This window comes from Lissotriton helveticus, chromosome 9 (genome assembly GCF_964261635.1).
Source record: "Lissotriton helveticus chromosome 9, aLisHel1.1, whole genome shotgun sequence".
Lineage (NCBI taxonomy): Eukaryota > Metazoa > Chordata > Amphibia > Caudata > Salamandridae > Lissotriton > Lissotriton helveticus.
Genome location: NC_136070.1, coordinates 842,819,949 through 842,836,430, shown reverse-complemented (window position 1 = coordinate 842,836,430; position 16,482 = coordinate 842,819,949). Strand labels below are relative to the sequence as shown.

Here is a 16,482-nt window from a genome sequence, read left to right as displayed (position 1 = left end):
GGCGGCCCCGGGTGGCAGTGGGCCGCCCCAACGTCTTTCTGAGCCAGAATGGCTCCGCCAGAAGCCCCCATTGCTTCAGGGAGCCCAGAGGGGCCCACACTTTATTGCTTAGGGGGGGTGGTGTCGGGGCACGTTGTCGGTGCCTGCCCCCCCCTCGGTGCCCATATTCTACCCCAGAGTTAGCATATTTACTTACTGAGCCCTGGATGGCTCCAACAATGGGCACAATTGTTCTTACGAGCCAGAGGGCTCCAACGATGGGCAAAGGTTTATTCCAAGAGCAAGAGTGCTCAAATGCGCCCAGTTATTTCTAGAGTCTAGAGGGCTCCAACCCTTGCGCAGTTTTGTCCCGGAGGGCTAGTGAGAGCACTGTTGCAGTCTTGTCCACAGCTGCCCACCAATTAGTGGGCATCTGCACCGTTTAGGTTTTTCTTTCTAGGGCACTATGTCTTTGGACTTAGGAGTGAGTCGCACTACTTCATCCCTACCTGGGCCTTCCCCAGAACGGTGATGGATAAAACCCAGATCTTTTGACTGGGTGTGAGTGTTTGATTGGTTCAGATGCTCCGTCTATCACCACCCCCCTTTGTACCGCTTTGGCCGCCATAAGTGTGGCAGGGTATGCTCAGACGTGAGTCCCTTGCTCACTTTGCCACTGGATTCAAGCAAGCCGGGCTGAAGACGGCTGTAATGCCAGAAACCGGTCCTCGGAAGCTTGTTTCCGGTTCAGGGAAGGCATGGCTTGGCAGTTCGGGCTGGACTGTTCCCATGAGGCACAGGGTCAGGCTGATTTGCATATGGCCATGTCTGAACTGGGGTGGCAGAGTGGGCTAAAGAACGGTGATGGATCAAACCCAGATCTTTTGACTGGGTGTGAGTGTTTGATTGGTTCAGATGCTCCGTCTATCACCACCCCCCTTTGTACCGCTTTGGCCGCCATAAGTGTGGCAGGGTATGCTCAGACGTGAGTCCCTTGCTCACTTTGCCACTGGATTCAAGCAAGCCGGGCTGAAGACGGCTGTAATGCCAGAAACCGGTCCTCGGAAGCTTGTTTCCGGTCCAGGGAAGGCATGGCTTGGCAGTTCGGGCTGGACTGTTCCCATGAGGCACAGGGTCAGACTGATTTGCATATGGCCATGTCTGAACTGGGGTGGCAGAGTGGGCTAAAGAACGGTGATGGATCAAACCCAGATCTTTTGACTGGGTGTGAGTGTTTGATTGGTTCAGATGCTCCGTCTATCACCACCCCCCTTTGTACCGCTTTGGCCGCCATAAGTGTGGCAGGGTATGCTCAGACGTGAGTCCCTTGCTCACTTTGCCACTGGATTCAAGCAAGCCAGGCTGAAGACGGCTGTAATGCCAGAAACCGGTCCTCTGAAGCTTGTTTCCGGTCCAGGGAAGGCATGACTTGGCAGTTCGGGCTGGACTGTTCCCATGAGGCACAGGGTCAGACTGATTTCCATATGGCCATGTCTGAACTGGGGTGGCAGAGTGGGCTAAAGAATGGTGATGGATCAAACCCAGATCTTTTGACTGGGTGTGAGTGTTTGATTGGTTCAGTTGCTCCGTCTATCACCACCCCCTTTGTACCACCTTCCCCAGCTGCTCAGCACTTAGTGCCAGCTGCAGCATTTAGGCCCTGTTCTGTCCCTGTCCTCAGCTGCCCAGCGAGTAGTGGGCAGCTGCTACGTTTAGGTTTTGGCGCAGTGGCGCAACCTGGACTTTGATGTAAGTTCTGTGCTAATGTAATTTCTGCGAATTGTTCTTTGCTGCACCTCTGAATGTGTTTTTGATGAGTCATGTGCCTTGTTCTCACACCTCTGAATGTGTTGTTTATGCATCATGTGTTCTCCTGTGCTGCACCTCTGAATGTGTTTTGATGCGTCATGTGCCTTGTTCTTACACCTCTGAATGTGTTGTTCATGCATCATGTGTTCTCCTGTGCTGCACCTCTAAATGTGTTTTGATGCATCATGTACCTTGTTCTTACACCGCTGAATGTATGTTTATGCATCATGTGTTTTGTTCCCATGCCTATACCCCTAAATGTATGGTGATACTTAGGTGGTTGTTTTCTCCTAGTACAGGTATTTCTAGTGAGGTCCTGGTTCCCTGCGTGACATTCTGCTAAGGTGGTTAGGGTTGCGTAGGTGGTACTTACCTCTTACCAGTGATTACTGGTTGTGTGCTACATGATTATTTGGTGTTTAACTATCTCCAAGGGCTTGATACTGAGCTTGCCCCCTGAACAGAGTCCCAGGACCAGTGGATTCTATTGTGCCTTCCCATACAAATTGCTGGGACTTGTCTGATCTCCTTGGGCCGCTGGGGCCTCGCCTGAAGTGTGCCTCGCTCACTCCCCTGCAGCTCGTGCCTAGCCGCCCCCGCCCAGAGCCGCACCGCTCCTTGTGAAGCCGTGCTCTGCTACGCCTGGGCCGCCCGCATCCTGCACCTCGGCAGCTTGTGCCTGGGCCGCCCTCATGCCTCGAGCCGCACCGCTCTCCTCTGAGCTGCGTCCGCTTCGCTGGGCCGCCCGCACCCTGCCCCCTCCTCCTCTGAGCCCACACCTTGGTCGCCCCAACCAAACGCTTGTAGCGCGCGGGTCGCCACCGCCCTCTCAGGCCTACTGAGGAGATCACTCGCATTATCCCGCGCAACCAGAACGGAAGGTACGGTCCGTATCCGGCGCCAGGTATTATATGTTCTATGGTCTAAAAGTGTTATTTCTAAAAGTGCTTATTCCTGACAGTGGTCCAGGTGGCCCTGTCCTGTACATATATCCCCTGTAAATTCTGCCCGTGCCTGTTGGCAAATTGTAAAGTGTGTGTTTTTATCTAATGTGTTTTGCAATACAAAGGCTATTTTTACATATACCTTGTGTGGAGTTCCTTTTATGGGGGGCCTTGGATGTTGTTGCTGGTGGGTGGGTGCGCAAATGCTTTACACATCGCCTCTGAGATAAGCCTGACTGCTCGTGCCAAGCTACCAAGAGGGTGAGCAGGGGTTGTCTTGGCGGGTGACTTCCTTACCCTGACTTAGGAATGGTGGTTTCTGCCTGGCTTTGGCGCAAGACTTAGCCAAACAGAAATCCCATTTCTAACATGTTCTGTATTTCAACCAAGCATTTCAGCCCATTTAGCACCCTACCCATAGTTAGTCAGAATGGAGCTTCCATCATGTGTACCACCTTTATGCCCAGGCATATGACACTTCACTTAAGTTCCCTCAAATAAATCATAGAGTTATCTGTATGCATGAAGATTATATGCGCCTTGTCTACCACTTCTGTGCCTCATTCGTTGGCTCCCGACTTGAGGCCAGCAAGGGTGCGATGTCCTCCTTGGTGACCTCTTGTCCCTTGGGAGTCAGTCAGGGCAAATGTCATTGGGCAGACTCTACCTGCTGGTCACAGCCTCACTCTACTCACAGGTTACGTCCTGATATCCTTGGTAAGTTAGTACTGGCAGCCCCTCTTTGCATACAGGATTGCGGCGGTACCTCCAGACACAACGTAGACTTCTCCGGTTCAATTGCCCATACCAAGGTGGCCACTTCTGGCAAACGGGATCACCTCTAAGTCGTCCACAAGTCCTGGCTCACTGATCACACAATTATTTCCATTGTGGCCCCCTTTGGCATTCGAGGTCACTGCTACAAGGCAGTACGGATTTGGCGCTTCCCACAAAGCACTTGCTCTGAGGCTCAGTCTAAGGTGGCCTATCCTGGCATACCTGGGTCACCAAAAACAATCCTGCACACGGACTATGACCCGATCAGTGCACAGACGAAACTTCACACCTCACACAGGGAGTCCTCACAGTAGAGCTCCCTACTGGACCTCTCTCCCTCCAAAGCTCTCACTTTTCCTCACAGGGCACACTGTTCTTGGCAAGTAGGCAGGCACTGGTGCTCCAGGGCAGGTGATCTTGGTTTTCCCTGGGTGATGTCCCCTCACCCAGCAGAGAGACTGGAAGGCTTGGCTTCATTCCTGCTCACAGGCAAACGTCTTGCACAGTTTTCTCTCCTCACACAACCTATCTGGCTGCTTGGCAGATGACAACATTTTGCAGTCCCAACCTCACCTTCTTATAGTCCTTTTTCAGACGCTAAATGTGATTTATGGTCTGAGACTTTGAAGTTTTATGTAGGGGTTCTGCTTCTTTTGAAGTGTACATTTCTCCTTTTCTTCTTACCTACTGAAAGGATGTCTGTCACAGCAGGCAAGACTCTGAAGCTGATTGACCCACAACACAATTCATGGGAGTGACCAGAGTTCACAGCTGGATATCAGCCACAGGGATATGTGCATCTCAAGGTTGATCCCAGTGTCCCACACCTTCTCTTTATGAGTGCCTTCTCGGCCCCAACGCCTTTGCTGAGTTGGGCCCAGACCCCTTCCTTGTGATTTCTCACTGAATCAAAGAGCAACCTTTTGAAGTGTAAAGGGAGAGTCCCTTAATCCTTTCCATCAGTGTGTTCACCCAGCTCACAGAAATGCAACAATACACAAATCTGTCTGGGGGATTGCTCTGCACCTCATGTCTTCACCAGGCACGCCTGGGTCACCAAAATGGAACCTAGGGTCCCCCATGTAATGTACCATTGCAGGCACGCTTGCCTTCAGTGTAACTTCACATCACTCTTACTCTCCAGTACTCTTACCTACATGCACTGTGCCACTAAAGCCACACACACATTCAGTCTGCGTGCACTGCTCAGTACTGTATTGTACCAGAGTGTGCTATTTACAAACACACACCCTGCCAGCACAAACACTCACCATATGCGCGCTGCACAACACTTCATGCTTCATGTATTGAACTTCATGCAAGCACACATAGTTCGAGCACATGCTTCCATTGGACATGCACTGCACAGAACAACATATTTCATGTCATGTATTCCTCGCAGGCATACATACACTCAGCCCATGCACTAATCCCACATGTATTACACAGTTCTCCTCTATCCTTAAACTGTATCCTTCCCAGGCACATATACAACCAATGCAGTCACTACTCCTGCGCTGTGTAGCACTACACATCTACCTAATGTAGGCCAAGGGAGAGTTAAGCACATAGGAGCGTAACTTTTAAAAAGGTGAGTGAGCACAGGCTAAAAATAACCTGTTTACTACTACTGATCATTACATGCTATGCTACCACCACCTCTCTCGTGTTGCTTAACTCTTGGTAAAGGCGGTAGCCTTCCAACACTGAGGGCAGAACTCTGGGAGCCCCACCTGGTCTAACCAGACCACAATCTGTGAGACAGGCCTATATCATGACACATAACACATAATCAGTGTTTGCCTATGATAAAATAATCAGCATTAGGGATCCAGACAACAGTACAGGTGGGCGGGCAGGGGTAGACTTATTTAACCATGCAGAAGACTTTTTAGTTCCAACAGACAGCAAAACCAGTTCAAATCTCCTGGCCACATCATTGTGGCATCCGTGTAGGGGACTGTTGCATGACCCGAAACTGCAAAGAATTGCTTGTCATCTACATTTGGCACATATATTGTCACAAACAGATCTCTCTCCCATCCAACATACTTGAGATCAATAGGCCCCTTATGTCCAGGTCTGCCTTGACCATTTTTTTCATGAAAAAGGACTCCAGGAGCTACGGTATATCTGGGGAACATTGTTACGTTCAACTGCCCACACTACTTTTTACATTGTTTGCCAGCTTCCTGTACAGTACAGAGTATTTCCTGGAATGTAGTAGCAGCCCCATGCTGTTTCAGATAGGCTTTCACACTAAGCATCTGGGGGTAACCATTGAGGCCTCTGACATGTGATGTCAAAAATATACTTAGTCCTACCATTGCATTTGCAGTAGGCCCCAGCCCTCAACCTTTGCCTCACCTGTGTGCCTACTTGCCAACCCATATGTGGTCAATACTAACCCACTTGATTAAATCCAGGCTCGTTTCTTTTGTCTCGCCTCCTACATGTTCCTATTAGTTATACATTTATTATCTGCTGCCTGCTTCTATCTCCCTCCTCTCCAGGGCAAAATTACCTGTAAACTATCCATTGCAATTACACTTTGATATCAAATCAATTATGTAATAAACGTTTGACCTTCTAGCAAGGCTCATGCTTCTCATTATCCTCAACTGCCTAAAAGAAACAATAAAGTAATTCCCCAAGTAACTAATACAAATATGCAAGACCACTGGAATTAGGAGATTTTGTGCCTGCTGCGACTTTCACATAATTATAAATGTGCTGCATTCACCACAGATCGACCACCTGCCACATAATCTGCAGATTTCAACAAAAAATAAATATTATTTCTAGCTCAAATGGTCAAAAGTTACGAAAAACGCAGCAACATGTGTTGCCACGCAGTGGAAGGTCATTTGCAAAGGTTGAATGGTCACCTTTCTGTTGCTTATTCCTATATTAGTGCATTACACTGGTACTGATGAGATGCAACCAATGCCCAGACAGTGTTAAGTTTAAAAATGACAAAATAATAAAGCAATACTATCACATAATGTGCTGCATTACGCTACATAATTAGCCTTTTCTTTGCCACATAATTAACTCAACCATGCCACATAATTTGGCCCTTCCCGGCCTCATAATTTCAGTGGCCATGCACATATGAATGAACAGACCTAAAATACCAATAAAGTCATAATAAAGAAGGAAACCTTCCCTTTTTAGGTTTCGCCTGGGGCACGGAGCTTTAGCTCCGCCCCCAGAGAAATCTTTAGTTTTCAGTAAGGGACACTTGAATCCGCCCTCTGTTCCATTGGCTAGCTCCATAAATGGAGGCTAGCCATTGGAACAGAGATCTGTCCGTCAAGGCTGGACCAGATTCGGGGGCGTTCCCGAGATTTTTTCCCTCTCCACCCACTTCTGTTCGTCATCGCGGTGGTGGGTGTGTGTTTTTTTTTTTTTTTCGAGTGGGCCTGTTTTGTTCCTTTTCAAAGTGTCTGTTGTTGGAGTTGGCTGCAAGATTCGAGTTCCCACGAGGCGATCAGGTAAGGAGCATTTTGTTTATAAATGTGCGTGCGCTGTGATCCTCCCCCACCCCTCCCGCTGTCCGTGAGCATTTTGTTTATAAATGTGTTTTCACTTTGTAAGTTTACGTACACTTCTAGTGCTGGAGCGCTTTATGTGCCTCTATAGCGCTTGGAAGCGCGTTGCTGCTGGAAGCCGGCGGCGGATCGGCGCGGGAGCCCACTCCGCTTATTTTGCCGACTTGGATTTGCCCAGTTATTTATTTAATTAGCGAGTGCCCACCTCGCGATTTCTGCCCGCCTGCCTGCCTAGCGAGGGCCGCCGTGCTGCCCGCAGCGACCCGGAAGTACCTGGCCGGCCGGCCAATCCCTTCGCGGCCGGCCGGAAGTCCCGCCCCCGCAGCCCGGGGGAGGGAAAGGGAAGCCTTGGTGTTTGCCGCTTCCCCCTGCCTGGGGGAAGCCTTTGCCAGTGTTGCCGGTCTCCCATGCCTGGAGGGAGACCGGAGAGGAGCCTGACGAGGGAGGAGCGGAGGGGGCGCGGGGCACATTGTCGGTGCCCGCCCCACCGCTAATCCGTACCGGCAGCAAGGAGAAGCCTGGCGGTGCGAGGAGGAGGGCAGCTTCAGGCGCAGGCGGGGCTCCGGTGTCGTGGAGAGCCCCGCGCTGCCTCAAGAAGAGCCTGGGGTGTTGCTGGCCGGGACGGATCTGTGCGCAGGTGACCCCGCGGGAGTAACAGGTGGCGCTGTGGCCGCGCAGTCAGACTGCACTCTCAGAGCGGTGAGTGGGTCACGCTCCTCTTTCCCTCTATAAGCGTCGGGATTATGAGACCCATTTGTGGCTAAAGATAGCCAGGGGTGGCTGTAGTCCGTCCTCTAGGGGCCCATAGAGCGGCTCTGCTGAGGAATGAACACGTAGGCCCCGATGGAGGCTGGAATCCTTTGTCTTGCTGAAGGAGCTCAGCGCTGCGAGGCACCGGGACCTCTTCGAGGCCCGTTACTTCACCCCACGGCTCGCCTGACCCACTCCATACCGCCGTTTTCTGAGGGGGTGATATGCGCACAGGCAGGAGCGCGGGATCCGCCACTGTCGTCAGGCTTCCTCACAGCCCTCCCTGCAGGAGCTCAATGCACCTCACCGCCCTCCCTGCAACTCACAGCCCTCCTTCCACCTCACAGCCCTCCTTCCACCTCACAGCCCTCCTTCCAACTCACAGCCCTCCTTCCAACTCACAGCCCTCCTTCCAACTCACAGCCCTCCTTCCAACTCACAGCCCTCCTTCCACCTCACAGCCCTCCTTCCACCTCACAGCCCTCCATCCACCTCACAGCCCTCCTTCCACCTCACAGCCCTCCCTGCAGGAGCTCACTGCACCTCACAATCCTTCCTGCAGGAGCTCACTGCACCTCACAATCCTTCCTGCAGGAACTCACTGCACCCCACAGCCCTCCCTGCAGGAGTTCACTGCACCTCACAGCCCTCCCTGCAGGAGCTCACTGCACCCCCCAGGTGGTTAAGCTGATCTCGCGAGGATAGCTCTGGTTGGTTCCGGAAGTGGGGGTCTACGACTTTGAGACCGCCTTCTCCGTGTTTATTCCACCTGGCTTTGCTGTGGCAGAGACTTGTTTGATATTGGACAAGGTGAGAGCAACTCGACGTGACAGCTTCTTGCATTTCCACCAGAATTTCCAGCGTGTCCTCTCTCTGCCTGTTGTCGTGTCCCGGCGGCAGCAGGCAGGAGCGTGCACTGCGTCCCCGAAGTAACAGCCCTAAAGCAAGCAAGAAGTACGCCCCCCTCCCACCAATCCCTGTTAGGTAGTGGAAACTGTCCAAACTGGGGTGCAGACAGCCCCTCTCACCTTTCGGCTTGGTACCACTGCACCAGCTGCACTACTTCCCTACTGACCGTTCTCCACTTCAGCCCCGTCTAAATTACAATTCCTGCTTGTGACCCTTTTGCCTGCTTGTGCTTGTTTTCCTGACCCTGTTGCCTGCTTGTGCCTCCGTGTGCCCCTGTTGCCTGCTTGTGCCTCCGTGTGCCCCTGTTGCCTGCTTGTGCCTCAGTTTTCGTGCCCCTGTCGCCTGCTTGCGCCTCAGTTTTCGTGCCCCTGTTGCCTGCTTGGGCCTCAGTTTTCGTGCCCCTGTTGCCTGCTGCTGCCTCCGTGTGCCCCTGTTGCCTGCTTGTGCCTCCGTGTGCCCCTGTTGCCTGCTTGTGCCTCCGTGTGCCCCTGTTGCCTGCTTGTGCCCCTGTTGCCTGCTTGTGCCTCCGTGTGCCCCTGTTGCCTGCTTGTGCCTCCGTGTGCCCCTGTTGCCTGCTTGTGGCTCCGTGTGCCCCTGTTGCCTGCTTGTGCCTCCGTGTGCCCCTGTTGCCTGCTTGTGCGTCCGTGTGCCCCTGTTGCCTGCTTGTGCCTCCATGTGCCCCTGTTGCCTGCTTGTGCCATGTGGGTGTGTGTGGAGGGCTCTGTGTGGCTGTGTGTGTGGGGAGCTTTGTGTGGCTGTGTGTGGGGAGCTTTGTGTGGCTGTGTGTGGGGAGCTTTGTGTGGCTGTGTGTGTGGGGAGCTTTGTGTGGCTGTGTGTGTGGGGAGCTTTGTGTGGCTGTGTGTGTGGAGGGCTTTGTGTGGCTGTGTGTGTGGAGGGCTCTGTGTGGCTGTGTGTGGGGGGGGCTCTGTGTGTGTCATTTGCGAGAGATAAAGCTAGTGACATTGTAAATGACAATGCCATTTATTTATGTTAAAAAAACATAAATAAAAATGTCAAGAGCAATGCCAATAGCTCTAACTTTAACAAAGGCGAAACCATTGCATTGTAAATGCTTGTTTATCTCTGTTCCCACTAACACCTTTTTCAAGGTATCAAAGCTTATTCTACAAGTCAAACTTCTGGAGGGGGCCATTCATAACCCTGCGCTACCCCACTTGGCCTGAAACTGGGCATCACTGGCACCACAAACTACCTAAAGGCTAGGTTACTGACTCAGAATTACATTTAATTGTAATTGCACTACTATTTAGTTACTAAGCAGTGGTTACTCAAGGCAACACGAACCCTACTATCCTTAGCCTCGCCCCCCTCCCTTCAATCTCAAATTATTACACAACATTCATTCCCTCTTCACTTTGTCTTAATGAACATTTTTCACATGTCACATATACTTACATTGCCAACAAGGTTATAGTGCCATCATTCCACAGTGTGGCAATCCAACAGTTATCAGCACAGTCATTTCATCACTAGTCTGTTCTGATGGTGGCTCCTCATACGCCTCAAGCATGCCTTTCACTTGCACTACAATTCTACATACTTGTCATTCTGCATTCCGTTTCTCCAATGTTGCTGCTGACCCAAACTGCTTCCTCTTCGCACAGATATGTTCTCAGTTCTGAAAGCCATGGTTCCACTTGTGTGAAAAGTGGGTTTGCCCAACTTTTCATTTTATTGCCAAACACCAGTAATTGAAGGCGGTGGATTTGCCTCCCTAAATTACCCTGAGCTTTGCGAAGTACATCAGTATGTACTTCAAGTTGAGCACCATTAGATTCTGCTTTACCGACTCAAACATGTTTTGTAGGTCTTGTACTTTTTTGTGTAGGCGGAGAAGATCATGAGGAAACTGTTACCAGACTGAAGAGTGAGCTCCCTCCGCAATAATGTTACAGGATGAATCTCTATCTCTGTAAGAGTTACCAGCAATGGGGCCAGTACACCATGTGATATTTTAACACAGAGGTCTTTTATAAAAGAAATTGTGGAGTGTAATACAGCGCGAACTAGACCCAAAGTTACCAGAGAACTTTACATGAGCTCCAGTTACGTTTACAGACGGACAAATTATTTATTTATTTTTTGTTAGGCCCCTGGAGATTACGTGATTTGCCCAGAATCACAGAATGTTGAGAGTCCATGCAGAGACTCGAACACGGTTCACCAACTCCCAGGTCGACCGCCTAAGCCATTAGGCCCCATTCTCTCCACATTCTATCCCCAGAGGTGACAACCCCTTGGGCTTCATTGTGTTCAGTATCGAATCTTTAAGGAACAGCCCCACTGATCCGTCATCTACTAGTTCCAGAAATCCTAGCATTAGTAAGTTATACCTAGATGAGCACATCTCAACATCCACTGATCATTCCTGCAGTATATTCATGTAGGCTACCAGTGGTTTGAGTGAGTCTTGCAATTGTGCTTCCTCGGTTCGCAACTGGACCGCAGTTTCTGCTGCGTGTGCACTCTCTCCGTCAACCTGTGTATGTCAGTTCTTAAGAAACTGACATCTATGGAGGCTGTATCAATATAGATTTCCAGTGCCATCCTAGAATTCTGAATGGCTGTCATGATGTTCTATGGTGATATCTCAATGTCCAAAGTCTTCAGGGGTAGTACACCCTGTACCTGCACAGTTTTATTGCTGCTTTGCACCTCTGCATTCTGATTGATCTTGTTTCTTTGGGTATGACCTACCACCCGATCATCCCCATTTTTTAGGCTTGCTGAGTGACTTGGGCATATTGTTTGGAAACTGTAGCACCCTGTCTAAAAGTATTGTCCCTCTAATTTAGTTTTTCCTTCTAATATCCCTGGTCCCTTTGGTCATGAGAATCTCCACCCGCCTCACACCGTTATGGTTCCATAACGCCGTCTAGAATTCATACAGCATAAGTGTGGCATTCCTGGCCATTCTGGATCAGTTGTATCGCAGCCATCTCACCCTTAACGCTCTTTGTGAAGTCCCTTTTGACACTATGTGCACTCCAGCACTCAGTCCTACACCACCATAGTTTCACACTTCTCCCTTGACCAAGAAAAGCAAAGAGGGAGAGGAATGAGCTGTCTTACCTGACTAAATTTACTACTGTGTATCTCATACATGTATTTCTGAATTATGCTCCGCCATCAACAGAAAGTAAACTCGTCAGTTTAGGGGTGGCTGGAAATGCTGCTTTAAGTCCTTTCAGATTAAGTAGCACCCCAAAAGTGCAGGTGACTCCACAATGTCTTATCAGGCAGTAACTCCAAGGAAGAGCCTATCAAAGGGAGCAAGGGAGCGCACGCTGCCTGGCATAGAGAAATCCATTTCCCCCCAGAAACATTATGGTAAATACACTACACTATAAAAGTCACTTTAGTTTCCTCACAAGTATTAAAGTATTCGATCAGTAACACGTCTATTTAGGGATACTTAGAAATGCTGCTCAAACTCTTTTCAGGTTACACAGCACTCTTAGAGTACAAGGGTGGGTGCTTCCACATGGATGTGTCAGCCAGTAACTACAAGTAGAAGACAATCAAGGGGAGGGGGCACACTGCCTAATGTACCAGAACCAACTTTCTCCCAGATGCATTGTGGTAAATGCATTCTATAATAAAAGTTACTTTAGTCATTTTTAATAATAATTTTTCCTAAAGAGGGCTCTTAACTATCCCAGTTTCTTTTTAATGATGCCCTCTTCTCCAGATTACTACATGCAGCACTTACCAGAATCCAACACAAAACGCACACCATCTATTGTGACCGACGTTTCTGCAATGTTGGTAGATATAATGCACTTCCGAACGCCAGCTGGGGCCATGTCAAAAACCTATAGAAGTAAACAAAAACATTGCACTGAGTAAGGGCACATGCATGGTCAAGTAAAGGGAGAAGCGGAACAAATGCACTTCTGATTCAAGTTCTGCAAAAAAATATGCATTGTATTATCATGTTTAGATATAGATCTTTTAAAAGAGCCAAGATGCCATGAAAGTGGTCACAGAGCTATAGACATATATAAGAATTACTTGGGACACTTTAAAACCTCAAATTCCCCAAAACAATGTATAATCATGACGTGTCTCACAAGCCTGTCACAATTCTTTCAGGAAAGAGGTGCCACAGCAAGCAGCAGTACAGCGTTAGAACACAACCTCGCAATATCAAGTAAGTGAGGACAAGATTAACTCAACAATTTCATGTTGAAAGCAGAAGAAAGGTAGCAAAGAAGGACTTCAGAAATATCAGTCTCAATTGACTAGAGCCTTATTACTTTGCCTCAGTTTTCAGCACAAAAGGAAAAGAAGGCAGAGAGGAAGTTAGAACAGGCAGGGAGGAAGAATGAGTGAGATGGCTACTGGTGAAGCCATAAGGCTAAGAATGATGCACTGACTGCCCTTAAATATGGTACGTTACCTTATCCTGCTCAGCAATAGAAAGAGTGCTGTGAAGAGGAAGCACAATCCATCGCTTGGTGAGAGTGGCATACGTCTGAGCAGCTTCTAAAATGGTGGTGATCTCAGTGATACCACTGAGGAAGATGAGTAGGTCCCCCCGCTCCTCTGGTGGATATTTATGGTCGATGGCTTGCATCACTCTCAGATACGGTCTGGCGTCTAACTTTTCAGATTTAGAGGTAGCTTCTTCTTGTGGGATTGGCTGGTATATGACCTAGCAGAAATACAAGCAATCAACATGATCCTGTGGCAATACGTTGGCATTCACATGAGACTCAAAATCAGCAAAAGAACTGGCTTTGTAGTTAGGGTAATGGCAGTGATAGATAGACAGGGTCTAGGGTGGTCAACAGTACTGCGTTTTACAAATAATTTCCTTCTCTGGCTAAATGTAGTATTTCAATACAGACCTCCAAATACCTCAATTTACACAAGCATATTCCATTTGGGTCATAGAACTCCTCGAACTATTGTCCAGCATCACGTGGCCACATATCTGTTACAAAATGTTCCTCCAACTATTGCCCACTATCACAGGTTTCCACACCATAAATTTAGGCTGTCTGGAATTCAATGGAAAACTAATAAGCAGCAGCACTGAAGGTTATGTATTGCTGCATTCCAAGCCCTTTGATGTTTGACAGCTGTATACTGAACGTTGCTTTTTTATTCAGTTGTTTCATTTTTGAATTTCTTTTCTCTTCGGTATTGATAAATTTGGTAACAGACTACTGAGCATAAGTGTTTACCTTGGGCAGCCTAGCAAAAGGCAATGGAATGAATGCAGTGATAAAAAGAGGAGCGATGAACAGAGTTGTTAACCTTGGTCAAGGTCTTGGAAAGAGCAGTTCAGGCACATTCAGAATATGAGCAAACATTGGCAAAGTTAACAGGCCTGTGTGAGACACGAGTGGGCAGTGCCATCTAAAAATGTATAGTCAGAGATAATGTTGGCAGGAAACTTTAAGCTGGTTTTATTTGCTTCTTCTTTGGACAAGGCAAACTTTGCAGTTGTCAAGAAAATGTACACCATAAGTTCTTAACCCACACCAGGGATTACACACACGTACTATAACACGAGTGATCCGGATTCCCGAACCATAAGTACTTACAGTTGCACCACACACAGACGATGGCACTGGGGGGGGGATGGGTAGGGCAGGGGATTGTAGATTAGGGGGAAACAGCAGCGACATATGTACATTTGCATTATTGCAACAGGGCTACTCCATCCACTATAAAAGATAAAAGCAGACGAAACAGAACGCTGGCCGCTATCAGAGATGATCGGAGTATCTTGAAAAGAACCCTACATTGAACATTAGCGCCGCCCTGCCTCCGGGATGAGGGCTACATGGCTGTGTTTTCACAACTCAGGTTACACTCAAGAAACGATAATTCTGCACTTTGTGATGTCCACTAAGGTCCTGCTGCATATATGTAAATCTGCAATAAAAATTGTTTGACAAAAAAAAAATAAGTTCTTAACCCACAGGAGTTCTCTTTAATAGGTTCTCTTTTCCCTAAAAATATGAATCTTTCTTCAGTTCTTTTGTAGTGGCAGGTGACCCTCTCTCCCGGGAGACATAAGGGTAAGTATAAGTCATGATGAGGACAGACAGACTTAAAAGGAAAAAAAAGAACACCAATTCTTGCACATTTTGTCCTTATCTTTTTTCTACTCTTTCTCTTTTTAGAGTCTTTTACTTGTGACTCCGGAATTCTTTGTTTGCAAATTCTTCTCCTGTGCTTGCTCTGTTTTTACTTCTTTTACTTCCAGCCCTCTGGATTCCTGACTGGAATGTCCGCCTCTGGTAAATTTCTGTAGTTCTTGGAGTTTAAAACGTTACGTTGTTACTGAACATTTCACCTACCTATAACTTTATTTAGCCTTTGTTTTTTCCAGTGAATTAATGTGTGTGTGTGTGTGCGTGTGTGTGTGATTGTGTGTGTGTGTGTGTGTGTGTGTGTGCGTGTGTGTGTATATAAATATATATACAAAAGCTTCAAGACGTCCCAATAACCAGTTTTTGAGAAAACTTGTTGTATAACCCTCTCATAACTCGAATAGAACTAAAGTGATAACAACCTCACAAATAAAATCAATATCATACAATGTTGTAAATAAAGCATACATTTGAAAAAACTGTTTTGTAAAAAGTTGCACAATTTTATTATACATAATTCCATTGGGTATTCAATCTTGATAATACAGTGCCATTAAAAAACATATATTTTTTAAAAATGTGACCATACACATGAAGAACAATAAAATCACAAGGTTCAAATGTTGTCGACGCAGCGTTTCGGTTTTTACGATTACACCTTCATCAGGACCAAGTTCTATTGTTTAAAAAAACATACAATTAGAGAACAAGCATAAGTAATTCACAAAAACTTTTTCTTTTATTATATTCTAAGGCACAAAAATATGCTGACATCTTTTCGGTTGTTATGCAAAATAATTATTACACCTCTATACAGTCCTATTTTAGTTCTTGAGTTATGTAAGGTTATACTATGGGCTCAGATAAGGGTGACCTATGTCACTCTAAGGGAGCATATAAAGATAACGATGCATACCTATGAAAATTCGTTAAGCCTCTCGTCTCAATTGGAGGGATTTGTTAAAAATGTCATGCCTCAATGGATAAGGGCTCTCTTCTGGAAAATGTACCACAGTATTCTTGCTGGAAGAAGAGACATAAATTAACACAACCAATCTGTTAATTTAGGTGACTAGATTTATCAATTGCAGCATTTTTCTTACTGCGAGGGAGTCTCGTATTTTCTAGAAAAACTTCTACCCCTTAGTTCGATATTACCTTCGAGTTTGTCTGTGGTCAGAGTGAGACCGGAGGGGGGCCACCGTCTTGTTTAAGATCTATACCAATCGAAAAACATATACATACATTTGAATAGTTCAGCTCACTCACTGCTCATTGTATTAAAGGCTTTTAGATTATGAGAACTTACTAACCTATTATCTTGTGTTGTTATTCATAAAATGCTGGTAATCCACAACTACAATTTCACAGCGGTCTGAAACAATCAATTAAAAAAACGGTTTACTATATGTTATTGACACCCCTCTCTGGTCTGTTGGGTGCAAAGGGACTTATACTTACCCTGAAAACAGGGATGTTGAGCTCTCTAGGTAGGGTGACTGGATTCCTTTTAATTCTCCCAGCACTATCATTTGAGATGCGGTCTTTGATTCAATTGACCTGGATTTAAGAAGTATATATCATTTACTCTTTTTGTGTTAAGTGTCAATTCATAAAAAGGCTTTGTAG

General features: G+C 47.4%; 1 protein-coding gene across 1 annotated transcript in view; it reads right to left on the bottom strand.

The window, feature by feature from the left end:
• Window positions 1-16,482, bottom strand: part of DHX34 (DExH-box helicase 34) — a 443,187-nt gene that overhangs the window by 306,343 nt on the left and 120,362 nt on the right. Inside the window, exons 4-5 of the mRNA XM_078661017.1 lie at window positions 13,146-13,400; window positions 12,456-12,558 (exon numbers count right to left, since the gene is read on the bottom strand). Coding sequence (XP_078517143.1) covers window positions 12,456-12,558; window positions 13,146-13,400 — 358 coding nt within the window. The remainder of the gene's footprint in view (window positions 1-12,455; window positions 12,559-13,145; window positions 13,401-16,482) is intronic.